This window comes from Betta splendens, chromosome 1 (assembly GCF_900634795.4).
Source record: "Betta splendens chromosome 1, fBetSpl5.4, whole genome shotgun sequence".
Taxonomy (NCBI): Eukaryota; Metazoa; Chordata; class Actinopteri; order Anabantiformes; family Osphronemidae; genus Betta; species Betta splendens.
Window position 1 is genome coordinate 1,689,669 of NC_040881.3, and position 14,938 is coordinate 1,704,606.

General features: G+C 48.6%; 1 protein-coding gene and 1 long non-coding RNA gene across 2 annotated transcripts in view; one reads left to right on the forward strand and one right to left on the reverse strand.

Moving 5' to 3' along the window:
- LOC129604621 (uncharacterized) overlaps positions 1-5,207 on the reverse strand; it is an 11,009-nt gene extending 5,802 nt beyond the window's left edge. Inside the window, exons 1-2 of the long non-coding RNA XR_008695660.1 lie at positions 5,066-5,207; positions 3,779-3,919 (exon numbers count right to left, since the gene is read on the reverse strand). This is a non-coding gene — a long non-coding RNA (uncharacterized LOC129604621). The remainder of the gene's footprint in view (positions 1-3,778; positions 3,920-5,065) is intronic.
- Positions 4,745-8,487, forward strand: LOC114861334 (homeobox protein Nkx-2.3-like). Its single transcript, XM_029160432.3, has 2 exons — positions 4,745-5,394; positions 6,457-8,487. The coding sequence occupies exons 1-2, from the start codon at positions 4,989-4,991 to the stop codon at positions 7,095-7,097; spliced, it is 1,047 nt and encodes a 348-aa protein (XP_029016265.1). The 5' UTR covers positions 4,745-4,988; the 3' UTR covers positions 7,098-8,487.
- Positions 8,488-14,938: the final 6,451 nt, after the last annotated feature.

Sequence of the window (14,938 nt, forward strand, 5' to 3'; positions counted from 1 at the left end):
TTTCTACTTGAGTTAAGAAACAACACGGCCATAAATCAGAGCGCCCGTGGAGCGGCTGTAACCACTCGTTTCCTCCACAGTAACAACAGAGGTGGGTCGAAGAGCGGCGGCCAGTTCACGTCCAGTCCCTTCGCTGAGCCGCGCGGAGACGACGAGCTGAACAGCACAACACAACACAACACAACACAACACAACACAACACAACACAACACAACACAACACAACACAACACAGCACAGCACAGCACAGCAACACAGCACAACACAACACAACACAACACAGCACAACACAACACAGCACAGCAACACAACAACACAGCACAACACAGCACAGCACAGCACAGCAACACAGCACAACACAACACAACACAACACAGCACAGCACAGCACAGCACAGCACAGCACAGCACAGCACAGCACAGCACAGCACAACACAACACAACACAACACAGCACAGCAACACAACACAACACAACACAGCACAGCACAGCACAGCACAGCACAACACAGCACAACACAACACAACACACATTTATCAGGCGCGTCCAGTGGTCGCGAGGCGGAGATCGTTTAATTTATGAAGAAGAAAGAACGTTTCGCTCTCATTTCATTTCCCACATAAATCAGGAATTCCTCTGCCGGTAAAAGTCGCTCGTTTGTCAGCGGAGCCTGGCGTGGCGGGTGACAGAGAACGAGAAACAGAAGTCCCATTAGGTAAACCATTCAACGCCACAATTTATACAGCGGCCGCGCGCGATCATAAACACGGGCCGTTGCGTCATGCGGTGCGTTCGGTGCGAGACGGACGCAGAGGCGCGGCCGCACTTCCAACGACTCACAGCAGGAATGAGGCCCGACGCGCAAACTCGCAAGATGACGTAAAAGTGGCGCTGATGTTTTGTCGCTTTGTGCCTTTAGTCGTTTTCTTCTATATAGACGTGATAATGGGAGCACACGTGTCCATGGCGTTTCCTCCTCCAGCTGTTCTCATCCTAGTGTTGCTCTGGTTCGGAGGTGCGGCCCGGACGGTCACGCAGAGCGCGTCTCTGCTTAATGGCACCATTACTGGCTGCAGGCCTCTGCTGTCTAAACACACTCGTGCACGCGCGAGGACGCACGCGCTCACAAAAGTCGAAACCGTGAAGACGCAGCAACTTTTACGCACGGCCACTGCGCAGACGGCGCATCAGCGCGACCCCGTGAAGCTGCGTCGCTGCGGGCCGCACGTGTCAGGGCTCAGTCTGGGGAAAATAGTAATAATGCGATCGAAACATTTTGATAATGGGTTAAATTTGTTTTTCTGCGATTGTTGTAAATTTATCAGACACGTCGATGTACGACGAAGCGACTAATCGATAATAAAATTTAAAGTTCATGTGAAAATTTTAGAAAATCCGAACCCTGACATTTCTAAATATATTTTATGTGACAAAACAAGATTTAAATGAACTAATATCATTTTCATTTTACGCACCGTCTGTTCCTTAATTGTGTCTCCGCAGGATCGGGTTTGTTCTGGATTTAATGTCATTCAGCATCTTTTTTGCTTAATATGTTTAATCCCTAAAATACAATAAATACAATTATTATGTATCTGCTCTAAATTACAGTTAAACATATTACGCTGCTGAAGGCAGTTGAATTTGGTTTATATGTATTTTAGTTTGTTGTGTTATTGAACTCTGCAGGGCAAGAACAATGATAATTCTAACAATCTGACAGCTCTCGGACCAGTGGTCACAGGTTTCTGCACTAGGATCAGCTTAATCAAATAACTGCACTGCTCCACTCACGTCTTCTGAAAACGCACACACACATCTCTAGGCGGCGGATGACTGAGATTATCGCTCTTCTTTCTCCATCCAAGCGTCCACAGCCGCCTGGCGCCTCCGCTGGGCAGCAAATGACAGCAGACAAGAGGTGTAGCATTTCCTATTGTTACCTTCTCCATCCGTAACACACGCACGCACGCACGCACGCACACAGACCTTCAGCTCTTCACAGCTTTTGCCATGTTGTCTGAAACGAACCTTAACGGCCTCCAGCTAAAGTTTAATCTAACACAACTTCATTTATGTCGTGATAATTAGACGCAGTCCCATTTTAAGTTCAGTGTAGTTCTTGTGTGGTTGTTCTGTTTTATGAGCACAAATAATAAGACTTTTGCTACTGCTCAATATGCACAAACAGGTCTGCCTTAGAAGGAGGAAAATATTTATTTATATTTGTTTTTATCTCTTAAAAGGAAACCTGTTTTTAGTTTTCTAACCTCCAACATTAAGCTGAGTTACAGCATTAGGGCCTTTCATTTTCCCGTGACTCAGACTTTCTAAGGCTGTTCAGTCCAGATCTGCTGCTGATGGGTTTTTATCTGGGTCACACTCTAAATCTAACAGGGCTCTGCGTGTTTTCCTGCCTCACTCCAAGCATGATAACAAAACCTCAGGGGTCCCTGAGCTCCACGCACAGAAACAGTCAGAACGCGTTTCTCCTTCAACACCAGCGAGCGTCTATTTCTGTTGGTCTGACGGTGCAGAGTGACTGCAGCTGAACAGAAACAGAAACAGGTCTGCGGGATCTGACAAGAACTAAGGTTTTACAGTCAAACTTATTTAAAGACTCCTGGTCTTCTCAGAGCAGCCACTGAAATGTAAACAGGATGAGCAGGAGGACTTTTTTATAATAAATGAACTATCAATAATCACCCACCGCCGCCAGGGTTCACGGTAACGCGTCCATCCGCCGCTGAGGCTCTTCCCTGTCTGACCTGCGGCCCAGCACGGCTTTAGAGCAGTTGTTGCTTGTTCGTTTGTGGGTCAGACGTTGCTTTTTGAACAACACAATCAGAACCATTCTTGAGGCCTTGACGCAAAGCAGCTCCGTGGAAACCCTCCCTCGCGCCCCCGCAGCTCCATGAACCCCAGTTTGGAATCTTTGTCTTGGAACAACCACCACCAGAGCCAAACATGCCATCACTTAGGCTCAACCAAAACAGTTTTATTTTCGAGTGTTGGCTCCTCTGTCACACACAAAACACAGCGCTCAGCCTGGCGTCGTTGGATTTAATGCTTATTTAAAGTGAATGGAGGCGGCTGCGTGCCAGTCTAAACACTTCCCTGCCTGTTTAGCACTGGTTTTACGACGTCGCGCTGATGATGATATAGCGCGAATTGGACGGAGTCGGCGGGAGTCTGGTCTGCTGGGCTCAGTCCAGGCAGGTTCGGTTCGGTCCGGTCCGGTCCGTGGCTGTACGAAGCACAGCACCAGCAGCTTCTTTTACAGCCTTTAACGCTGTCATTATTGCAAACTGCGACTTTAGAGCGTTTTGAAATGTGCTAATTATTACAGACCTAAACATATTAAAGATAAAATAATTATACGATTTTGTGTGATAAAAACGAGCAAACACTGTCAACGTTTGTGTCCGAGACAGAACGTTTGAGGCGAAATGCAGCAAGCGATGAATGAACGAAGACACAAACAGAATATGACACTAAAAGTGCAGCATCCAGAATGAAAGCGTCGCTGAGACGTCGTTTGCTCCTCAGAACCACGGCATGTTCTTCCATGCTGCTGAACTATGATCAACAGCTTTTGAATTAACAGGCAGCTGGGATCAAAACACATCTCTCAACAAACAAAACCAGGGTGTCGCTTATGCAGCTTTAAAGGCAGAATTTAAATTTGTCATCGTTGCGTTTGGGTGAAGAAATAAAAGCTGTGTTTCTTGGTCTTTTAATGTTAAAGCCCTGCGTCAAATGAAGCTGCTACAGACGCACCGTGATGTACAACCTGCTCCTTCAGCATCCGCAGGATCAGATATTAGACGTGGACCTGGTCCGCCTCCAGCTCCGTCCAGCAGCGAAGCACCTGCCGCGCGTCCACGGAGGAAGAGCCGGCGCGCAGAGCTCAGGGTGACGCTGCAAAACGGCGAGGGCGCCGATGGGGCAGATTAGACTCCTAAAAACACCGGCTCGTTTCCTGGAGGAATTTTAATTGCCCCAGAGGGGGCTGCTTATCGGCCCGGGGCGGTTATTAATACAACCTCCGCGATAAAGAGGACGGAGACACGCGGAGCGTGGACAGCTGCGGGACGCACGCGCTTCATGTGAGGCCGCGCCACCGTTAATGTTCAACATGCATGGATCAAAGTATGAGTTTTCACACATCGGGTTCAGTTACACGTTTAGTTAGAGTTTAGAACAGAAACAAAACCTCCGCTTCGAACACGTCCACGAGTCGTTTTGAAAAGTCGAACTCCAGCTCCGACCACTGCACACTGTTAAACAACGAGCACGACAGGTTGACAGAGGTTTCACATCTTGTTTGGAATCTGTCAGCGACGTGAGGGGACGAACCATTAACGCCCTGGGCGACATTGACTCCACGCGGTGTGTGACCCTTGACCTTGACTCGCCACCGCACACGCAGGAACTGAGGCGCTGCTCATTTCCACAGAGCGCGCGCCCCTTTACGCACGAACCCAGCAGTAACTCCCCGAGGTCCTAAAGGTCTGCGCAGTGACTGCAACTGCAAACAACATGTCCGAAAACCCAGAAGCGAAGCAAAGGCGCCGACCACGCACACATGCACGCGCTTCTTGAAACACACGTGTGCGTAAAAACATTCTTCATTGGTACAATTACATATTCCCACAATCCGAAATAAAAGCAGTAGGTGAGCGCGCGTCACGCACGCCCCGCCCCCTCGGACTCCCCCCTCTCCCCCCGAAGCCTCCCTTCCTGCCTGCGCGGACTTTCCATTTCACACACACCCTCCCCTCGTCATTGGAGGAGACTGTGCTCCTTCTTCCCGATCCGAGCTCAACTTTCAATGTGTCAGAGAGCAGAGACATGGACAAACCCGGGATTAAAACGCACGATTTCATGCCATGACAGACTCCACAGACTTAGCACATGCAGTCACCACAGATAGAGGCCTAGGCTCGGGCTTTTGCTAGAATAGGTGAGGACACAAGACGGGGTGTGCATGTTACTCGGGGGGCTTCACTTTCTCGATGCTGCAGGGCAGGAGCTGGATGACATGATGCTGCAGAGCCCGCTCACCTCCACGCCGTTCTCGGTCAAGGACATCCTGAAGCTGGAGCAGCAGCAGCGGTCCGGGACCTTGGAGCTCCAGCACCGAGCCCACACCCAGCAGCACCTGGCTGCGTCTTCCCCGCAGCCGCAGCAGCAGCAGCAGCACTTCCAGCCCCCGCCTTCCTGCATGCTCGCCGCAGCCCGGGACAGTGCTTCCTTCTCGGACGGGGAGGACAACCTGGTCTATCTGAGCGCTCTGGCGGTGCGGGACGAGGACCGTGGGGACACCAACCTGTCCCCGGACCTGTACGCCCACGCCGGCCTGCAGGGAGCCAAGCTGGAGGAGCCGGAGAGCAGTGAGTTCAGCTGCAGCACAGGCCGAACAAAGGGCAACAAAGGACACCGATACTTTAAATATATAATTAAAAACATTCTGTAGAACAATAGCTAAAACACGGACAATTAAAAAGGTTTCATTTAAAATTTATGTTGCGTGGTTTGAAATGATGCTGCCACTAAACAACGGGATTTGCATCTTAAACCAAACAGCTGTCACGTTACTTACTGCTGTTACGCACAATGTATTTGAGTTTTTACATACAATACTATGAATCTTATAATAATATTTTAAGACGTAAAATACAAGCAATTTAAACGTTAATCACAGCGTTAGTCAACTGGAGCTTTGTGGATTATTATTTAATTTTAAATATTATTTAAACCCATCAGATCAGTTGTCCAGTTTATTACCCAGGTTATAAAATTAAATAAACCAGTTAAAAGCGTCTGTGTGTCGGTCCTCGGGCTCCGTCTTGGCTTTTCTAGACACGACGCCAATAAAGAGTTTTCAAATGGTGGAAGTGAGTATCAGCGCAGCCAGAGGCCTGAGACGGATCCAGTAAAGTCTGCAAATGTCAAACACTTTCTAGTGCTTGAACTGTGCGCGCGCTCTGCGGGCTCTGTTATGATGTGTGGACCATAAACCGACAATTAGTTTAAAGAGCCTTGTAAAAAAAGCAATGACACCTCGAAGTAGCGCTAATAAACAGGTTCACAGTCAGACACCGGCTTCGCACGGTCCATATAACGATCCACATAAAACGGTGCGGTACAATTTAACAGCTCAAATAGTTTCTTAACGATGTGCCGCGACCTGTGTCCGATGAACAGAGCTGAGTAGTCTATAAACGGTTGCTCTAATATTTATTGACTGGAACTGATAAAACTTAGCAGGTGCTCAATGTGTCTCAGCAGAGCCTCGTTACTATTATTATTATTGCTATTATTATTAATATTATTGTTATTATTATTATTAGAGCTGACAGTTACTCCCTATAATGCGTGTAACGTGCTAATGATAATGTAATCAGATTACAGACCTCCAGCCGCATCAGCACATCTTCTGTGACTTTCCCCAGAGAGCTGCGGCCTCGGGTCCCGGGACGAGGCAGCGGACCGGGGCGAGCAGGGCGACGCCGACAGGCCGGTGCCGAAGCAGAGGAGCAGGCGGAGGCCCAGGGTGCTGTTCTCGCAGGCGCAGGTCTTCGAGCTGGAGCGACGCTTCAAGCAGCAGCGCTACTTGTCCGCCCCGGAGCGCGAGCACCTGGCGACCACGCTAAAACTCACGTCGAACCAGGTCAAGATCTGGTTCCAGAACCGCCGCTACAAGTGCAAACGGCAGCGGCAGGACAAGTCCCTGGAGGCGTCCGGGCAGCACCCGCCGCCGCCCAGGCGCGTGGCGGTGCCGGTGCTGGTTCGGGACGGGAAGCCGTGTTTGGGCGGCGCGCAGAGCTACGGCCCCGCAGCTCCATATGGATCCAACCCGTACACTTATAACGGATATCCGGCGTACACGTACAGCAGCCCCGCTTACAACAGCAACTACAGCTGCACGTACACCAGCATCCCGGCTCTGCCTGCGTCCAGCAACCCCAACGCCTTCATGAACATGAACCTGGGGAACGTGAGCGGCCTCGGCGGCTCCCCGCAGGCCCAGACGCACCAAGGGACGGCGGTGGCAGCCTGCCAGGGCTCCCTGCAGGGCATCCGAGCCTGGTAGACAACAGAACCGAGCCGCGTTGCTTTGGTGGAGCTTTTCAGGCCCACGGCCTTTCAAGTGTGTTGACTTGATCAGAGTTATTGCTTTTGGACGCGAGGATGATGATGATGAAGAAGATGAAACCGTCCGCTTTAAGAACCGACAGGACTCGTGGTTTCACGCGGATCCTTTGATCCTTTGGGTGACGTTTCACGGTGAGGTCCAGTAATTGTCGGTGCTGTGGACGATTTCTCCAGTGAACTCCAAAATATCCGATGTTTGTTTTTACTGTTATATTTTAGGACATATAGAGACTGAATTGTTTAAGGTTTTCGGTTGAACAGATTATTGTTTTAGTATATTTCACACCTATTCAAATAAATCCCAGAAAAGAGCAGAGTGCGTTGTGACTCTATTGGAACAGAAACGGCTGAATCTTTTTTACACTTTCGAACGGGATTGAATTATTACTGTTTGATTGGCGTTACACAACTGAGACCGGAGCGTTCCCTAAATGATGAGAAGAAAGAGTAATAATAATAATAATAATAATAATAATAATAATAGCCTATATTATTGCCTCCGTGCGGGTTACTGTACCTTCACGCGAAACCCATGCACGACGGCAAATTTTGCTCATAACCGCATTAAGGGAGAACTGCTGGAGGAGGCCAGGCCACGGGAACCCTTTGTCCCAGTGCCAGGCGACGTGAAAGGAGGAAGTTATTCTCCATTTGAGGTCCTTTAAAGGACGCGATTAAGCACCTAAAGTACCCAGAAGAGCGAGCTGCAGCCGGGCTAAGGAGCGGCAATAATGGCCCTTATTGGATTGTTGGACAAAAGGTGTGTGGTAGGCAGAGCCGGGCACTCAGCAAAGACAAAGGCGCACAGGGGCCGTGAGATTGACGTCCTAATATTCCCATTTGAGGGACAGGCAGCGGGTTATTCTGCGCGGAGAAGGGGACACGGAGGAAAAATGTGGTCACTTTTGTTCCCCTTCAGGAGGCTTTTTTTGTTCCCGGAGAAAGGCTCTCCGAGATCCCCAGCCGCGAGGCTTCGGGGGCAGCCGGACTGGAGGTGAAGGCAGCGGGGAGGCGTTTGTGTGAAAGAAGGGGGTATTATTGCTACAAGTTTCACCATTTATACCGACGAGGGAAATGGACGAGAGAATTTTAAGGGCCGCGGAGGAGGGAGCGAGCTGCGCGGCCCGGAGCCTATTATTTGCGGGGAGGGTGTTATTTCAGGCCGGAGCGATGTTGTTCTCACAGGTAACAGTGTAAACTGGAGGAAGGAACACTAATAATCTAATCATACGCATTTAGAAGGAACACTAATAATCTAATCATACGCATTTAGAAGGAACACTAATAATCTAATCATATGCATTTAGAAGGAACACTAATAATAATCATATGCATTTATAAGGAACACTAATAATCTAATCATACGCATTTAGAAGGAACACTAATAATCTAATCATACGTATTTAGAAGGAACACTAATAATCTAATCATATGCATTTATAAGGAACACTAATAATCTAATCATATGCATTTAGAAGGAACACCCCGGACACAACATTTGTGTCAGACTGTCGCAGCACGAGGGAAGGAACGACAGTTCAAAGCAAATCACGAGGTTATAGTTTGTTTTATACATTTTAGTTTGGTGCTAAAACAATGACAAGGAATGAATTAGTTAATTAAATAATCGACTGTAAAAACAGACATTTTTTTTGGTTCCAACCTTTTAACTCGGGATTTGTTAGATAAATACACAGAAAAAAATAAATCATTTCTGACTGTTACTATAAAGTAGAAACGTTTGCTTCTATTGGTCGATGTGAGAATAGTTGGGAAATTATGGGACAGGTCCAAATGTATAGTTGGGTTAAGGGACGAGCCGCATGATGGGAAAGAGAAGAATTGTTCTTTATAAACGGCAGCGAAGCCTAATTGGCGTTTTGACCATTACGCATTAAAACCTCCAGACGACGTTGATTTACAGGCCAGAAGTCGCCTCGCAGCTCGCACGCACACACCGACAGGACAGAGAACTGGCCACCTGCTCGCTCCACTCATTCCCAGGAATATAAATCACGATGAAAGTTGTGTGAAAATTAGCCAGAGAAGCAGCAATTGCTGTTTTCTCTGCGCGTAATGGTTCCTGCGGCCTGAGAACAGTCGTTTCCCAAACCCATTCTTGTGTAATTACACCCACATACTCATGTCCTAATGTGAGACAGCGGCTCAGACCGAGAGCAAACAGCGGGAGGCGCGCGCACAGACCCCCCTGAAACCCACAACCCGCGGTTCGGCAGGTATTTAATAATGACTTGGGAATATTTGAAGGAGGCATCGTGAGTCGGACCTTTAGCTCCATTAAGGCTTTTTCACATCGTTTATCCAGGTTCAGGCTGCTCAATTAAAACGGTGTAATTGCCCCTCGTGCATTTAGGGCAGGGAACCATCACAAACAAATATTACTGTTATCAGCCGAGATCGCGGCGTCTCCGGCTGCAGACTGACGGTCTCTATGCTCTGACTGAGACCTGTCAGTCTGAGCTGTTAACCAGCTAATCCAACGCTGAGCTCGCTCAGAGCGACCGAAGGCCTTTCCTTACTAATGGGGATTAATTGAGAGGTAAACAGAGAACGCAGATAAGCCGCGCGCCCTTGGGTGCCGCAGGACAGAGACTGATGGACGCAAATAGAGACGAGACAGAGAGGCGTCCGGCAGGTAAACACGGCTACCTGCAGGGCCGTGATACGGATAACAGGAGTATTCATTCATTCATTCAACATTATTTTGTTATCACGAATAATAACATTTATTTACATATGTATCTGCATGATGAAGAAAATAAATTAAAGTAAAGTAAAAGTAAAAGTAAAGTAAAGTAATTTCATAATTATAACTATTGATTTAAAATTTATTTGATGTAATGTATATTTCAGGACATTTTAAGCTGTTGGGACATTTAGTCTACTACTGTTATAATTACCGTTGATTTTACTATTAATTAATGATATAGTAATACTTTTCTGTGTGACATACTCAGATTCATTAAAATAAGAATAAAAATACCACATTTCAAAATGAGTGACGCAAAGCACGTTCAGCATTGGATCTGCATTTTTAGCGCTACTTTGGCCTTTACGCGACACATGGAAAATATCTTTACTCAATAGTTTATTTACAACAATACTTAAATTTTATAACTTTTTAAAATGCTGATTTAGAAAATATTAAAATATTAAAAGGTGTTTTTAGATGAATGTCAGCTGGTATTTATTTACACACACACACACACACACACACACACACAGACACACACACGCACGCACACACACACACACACACACACACACACACACACACACACACACACACACACACACACACACACACACACACACACACACACACACACAGCGTGTGTTTTCATACATCTGATCTTTCTCACTATTTTCACCTTTAGTCTAACGGATTTTGAAAAATTCCCCACAAACACACAACTTTTTTTCGAGGCTTTTTCTGTCCAGGATCCAACGTTACAGCAAATCAGTTTGTCTTGAGGAACTTCTTCCTCTCAGAACATTTCAAAATATTTGTCACTAACTCCAAATATTTTTTTTCAGTAACATATAAAACGTCTGCGTGCATGAACTACTTACTGCGCGTGTTGTAACCTTTGTAGCGTTTATTAACGGACACACGTGGCTGCTGCTCTGTCGTTCTGTAGGAACAGACAAGCACCGGGAGACGCTGAAACCAAGGACCGTGAAGCGTCATTCTGTTTCTACTAATCTCATGTCCAGAAGCAGGAGCTTCACCTGTAGCACAGGAAACAGCCGCGTCAAGATCAAAGTGAGGTGGAAGAAAAATGTCTTTTCGCTGTGAAAGTCATTTAAATGCATTTTGTTCAAATCAGCTTCTACAAAAGGCGACAAACAAAGCAATGAGTGTCCGTCCGACTCCAGGCCGTTTGCAAAAGGAGTCTTTACACATCTGGAGTCAAATGAACTGTGTTTGCACTAAAGTAGCAATATCCAAACCAGGCGAGATTCTGACCCACATCTGTGGCTGAACCAAACAGCAACAAGTGCAAATAACAAAAAGCCTGAATTATTAGGTTGGATCTGGAAGTGAAAAAGTACCTAAATCCTCATTTTGTGAATCAGAAGCTTTTAACCTGGGTGTGAATTGACCACCTTTTGTTTTTGCGACCTTTATGACCTCAACAAACTGGATGAATCAGTGTCACACAAACAGATGAGTAGAAATTCAAGCTTCACGGCGTCAACGTGTCCCATCAACCACAGCAGCAGCGCGTCCTCCCTCTGATCGATAACGAGGACCTGGAGAAGCTGCTGCTGACGCTTTACCTTCATCACACCCGGCATCTTAACAAAAAGCACTCAAGTGGCCTGTTGAGTCAAATAAAAGCAAACGCATGTGTTAATGTTTCTCGTCTGCGTATCATTATCTGTTTGGAGAGTGTTTCTTGGCTGCCTCCGCGTTTCTGTCATAACACACACATGTTGTAGCTGAAGGCTGCTGTGTGCTCTGCTGCTGCCTCCATTGGCCGTTAAACAGCAACACTCCGCCCCCGAGCCCACGATCAATGGGCCACTGGGCTGAGAGCAGCTGACAGGCCCAGACAGGTCGCACACACACAGACACACACACACACACACACACACACACATGCACACACACACAGACAGGCCGCACACACACACGCACACGCACACACACACACACACACAGACAGGCTGCACACACACACAGACAGGCCGCACACACACATGCACACACACAGACACACACAGGCCGCACACACACATGCACACACACACAGACAGGCCGCGCACACGCACACACAGGCACACACACAGGCCGCACACACCCATGGACACACACAGACACACACACAGACAGGCCGCGCACACGCACACACAGACACACACAGGCACACACACAGGCCGCACACACAGACAGGCCGCACACACACACGCACACGCACACACACACACACACACACACACAGACAGGCTGCACACACACACAGACAGGCCGCACACACACATGCACACACACAGACACACACAGGCCGCACACACACATGCACACACACACAGACAGGCCGCGCACACGCACACACAGGCACACACACAGGCCGCACACACCCATGGACACACACAGACACACACACAGACAGGCCGCGCACACGCACACACAGACACACACAGGCACACACACAGGCCGCACACACAGACAGGCCGCACACACACACGCACACACACACACACACACACACACAGACAGGCTGCACACACACACAGACAGGCCGCACACACACATGCACACACACAGACACACACAGGCCGCACACACACATGCACACACACACAGACAGGCCGCGCACACGCACACACAGGCACACACACAGGCCGCACACACCCATGGACACACACAGACACACACACAGACAGGCCGCGCACACGCACACACAGACACACACAGGCACACACACAGGCCGCACACACCCATGCACACACACAGACAGGCCGCACACACACATGGACACACACAGACACACACACAGACAGGCCGCGCACACGCACACATGCGCACACACACACGCCGCGCACACACACAGACACACACACAAAGAAAGGCCGCACACAGGTTGCTGCCCGTTAACTAACCTTCAGCTGTAGTAAAGCCTGGAACCAGACACCATTAATTCAGACGACCGACCCAGGGATCCTCCTGGATTAGCTCATAGCGCACGCAGCCCAGCGCCAACAGAACTGAGCAGCGCCGTCGGTCTTTTCTAGGAACCGGCTGTGATGAGTGGACTCGCTGGTTGGAGGAAACCAGAATGAAGCACATCTGTCAGTGCGTTAGAAACACACGGTTGCTGCTGATGCTCCGTCAGGGTGCGACTCCATGATAAAACGCTCATTAATGAACCACTGCCTGAATGACTGTGAAGAAAAGCGCTGGTGGTTAGCTTCATCCACGTGGGAGCGCTTCCATTCCATTTAGTTTGCTGCTTACTGGTTTGACTGGTCAGCACCAGCAGCCTGGGCCCTTCATATTCTTTACTATTCAGCTGGTGAATCAGCACCACCTGAAAAGGTAGAGATGAGACCGAAACAGGAGTCATTCCAGCTCCTACACCCACCTGATGAATGAGTGCTTCACAGATGATGTTGGCTGCTTTCTACCCAACACAAACACTCGGCCTGAAGCTGCTGCGAGCGGCGCTGCTGGCTCTCGGCCGGTGGGAGTACAGCTTCAGTAACACATGGCTGCTCAGCGTCTCAGATGCTGTAATGCTGCCTGACGTCACAGTGACACACGCCTTTAGAAATGGCTTTTTAACTGGGTTCCGTGTGGGGGGAGAGGGGGGAGGCCAGCCAAGAAAACGCCTTTTGCCTCGTTCGTCAGCCACAGATATCCAAATATTTATCCTGTGATCCACATTTATCTATTGAGTGGTGCAGCTCTCTGGGTCAAAAACATTATGTTTCTGGGAAAATACATGAGGATCCGATGTTTATCCAGCGCGACCCACAAAGATTTATCCCAAACTGTCAGGGTTTATGATAACACACACAAATTGTGGCGTGTCTCACAAAAATCATTAGAATTACTAATTCGAGGCCTGGAGCAGCTGGAAAAATCTGGCCAGTAGAAGCGGAACGCGTCCAGGTGTTTTACAGGCGTCAAGCTGAGGAAGCGGTTCTGAACACACGCATGTCATTAACTACAGCAAAGTCAGGCTTCATCCACGCGGAGGGAATGCCCAAAACCAACAGCGCACTCAAGTGGGTGGTTAACAGCAAAAAGCCTCGGTAAACACCACTAAATACGCCTTGATTCCGTCATGACACATTAAGTTCAGCTGCATCTGACAGAGCCGGCCCAAAGGCAGAGGGACCAGAACCCGCTCCGTGGTGCCGGGAGGAACCCACCAGGACCACCGGCGGCGAAGTGAACTGCTCCGGGTCAGCGAGTGGAGAACGGGTTCCGGCCTCGTGAGTCATCATGACCTCTGGTTCACGGAACCCGGCATAAACTGCAGGTGGAGCATCACGGTGATGGGACGCTGCACAGGTCCAACCACATGAATCACCTTTACACGCTCCTCCAGCGGATCAGGAGCCCGTCCTGTGATGTTGACCTTGGCTCTGACCAGACCTGCTGCCTCCACACGACGGCCGGGCCTCACTTCAGACCTTCCTGTCCAACTAACGGATCGCCTTACGTTTCAGAGCCACTGAGCAGGAAAGGAACAACAGAGGGAGGAGGGGGCGACACGGGGTAAAGTGAGACAGGAGACATAAAAGACCAGGTTTGACTTTGGAGGCCGGGGGGAACGACAACAAAGGGAGATGGAGCGACGGAGAGGTGGAGCTGGTGCTTCTACGCCAGCCTTCAACCAAGCACTTTACAAATGCTGTCGACCGCTAAGACGGGAAGACTCTGGAATTTAAACCTTAACTGAGAGCTTCTGGAGGTGAAAACATAAAAACCATCACTTAATACAATGAAGATGTAATTAACACTAATGTCTGCAGATGCTGAAGAAACTATTTCCCCATCACAGCCCAGAGTGTGAAATGTGTTTTAAACACAACAGAGTCTCACATAAGGTTATTCAGCAGTTTTGATTAATATTATTCAAAACCTTATTTCCTGCTTGGATTCAAACACCAAAGCATTTCAACCAGAGAGCAGATTTTGAAGAACTGGTTTGACGCTTTTCAGCATTAGTGACTCCTGCTGGTTACAATGAGAACAACATCTGTGGAAATGTCAGATTCGAGCTCATAAAGCAAATCATT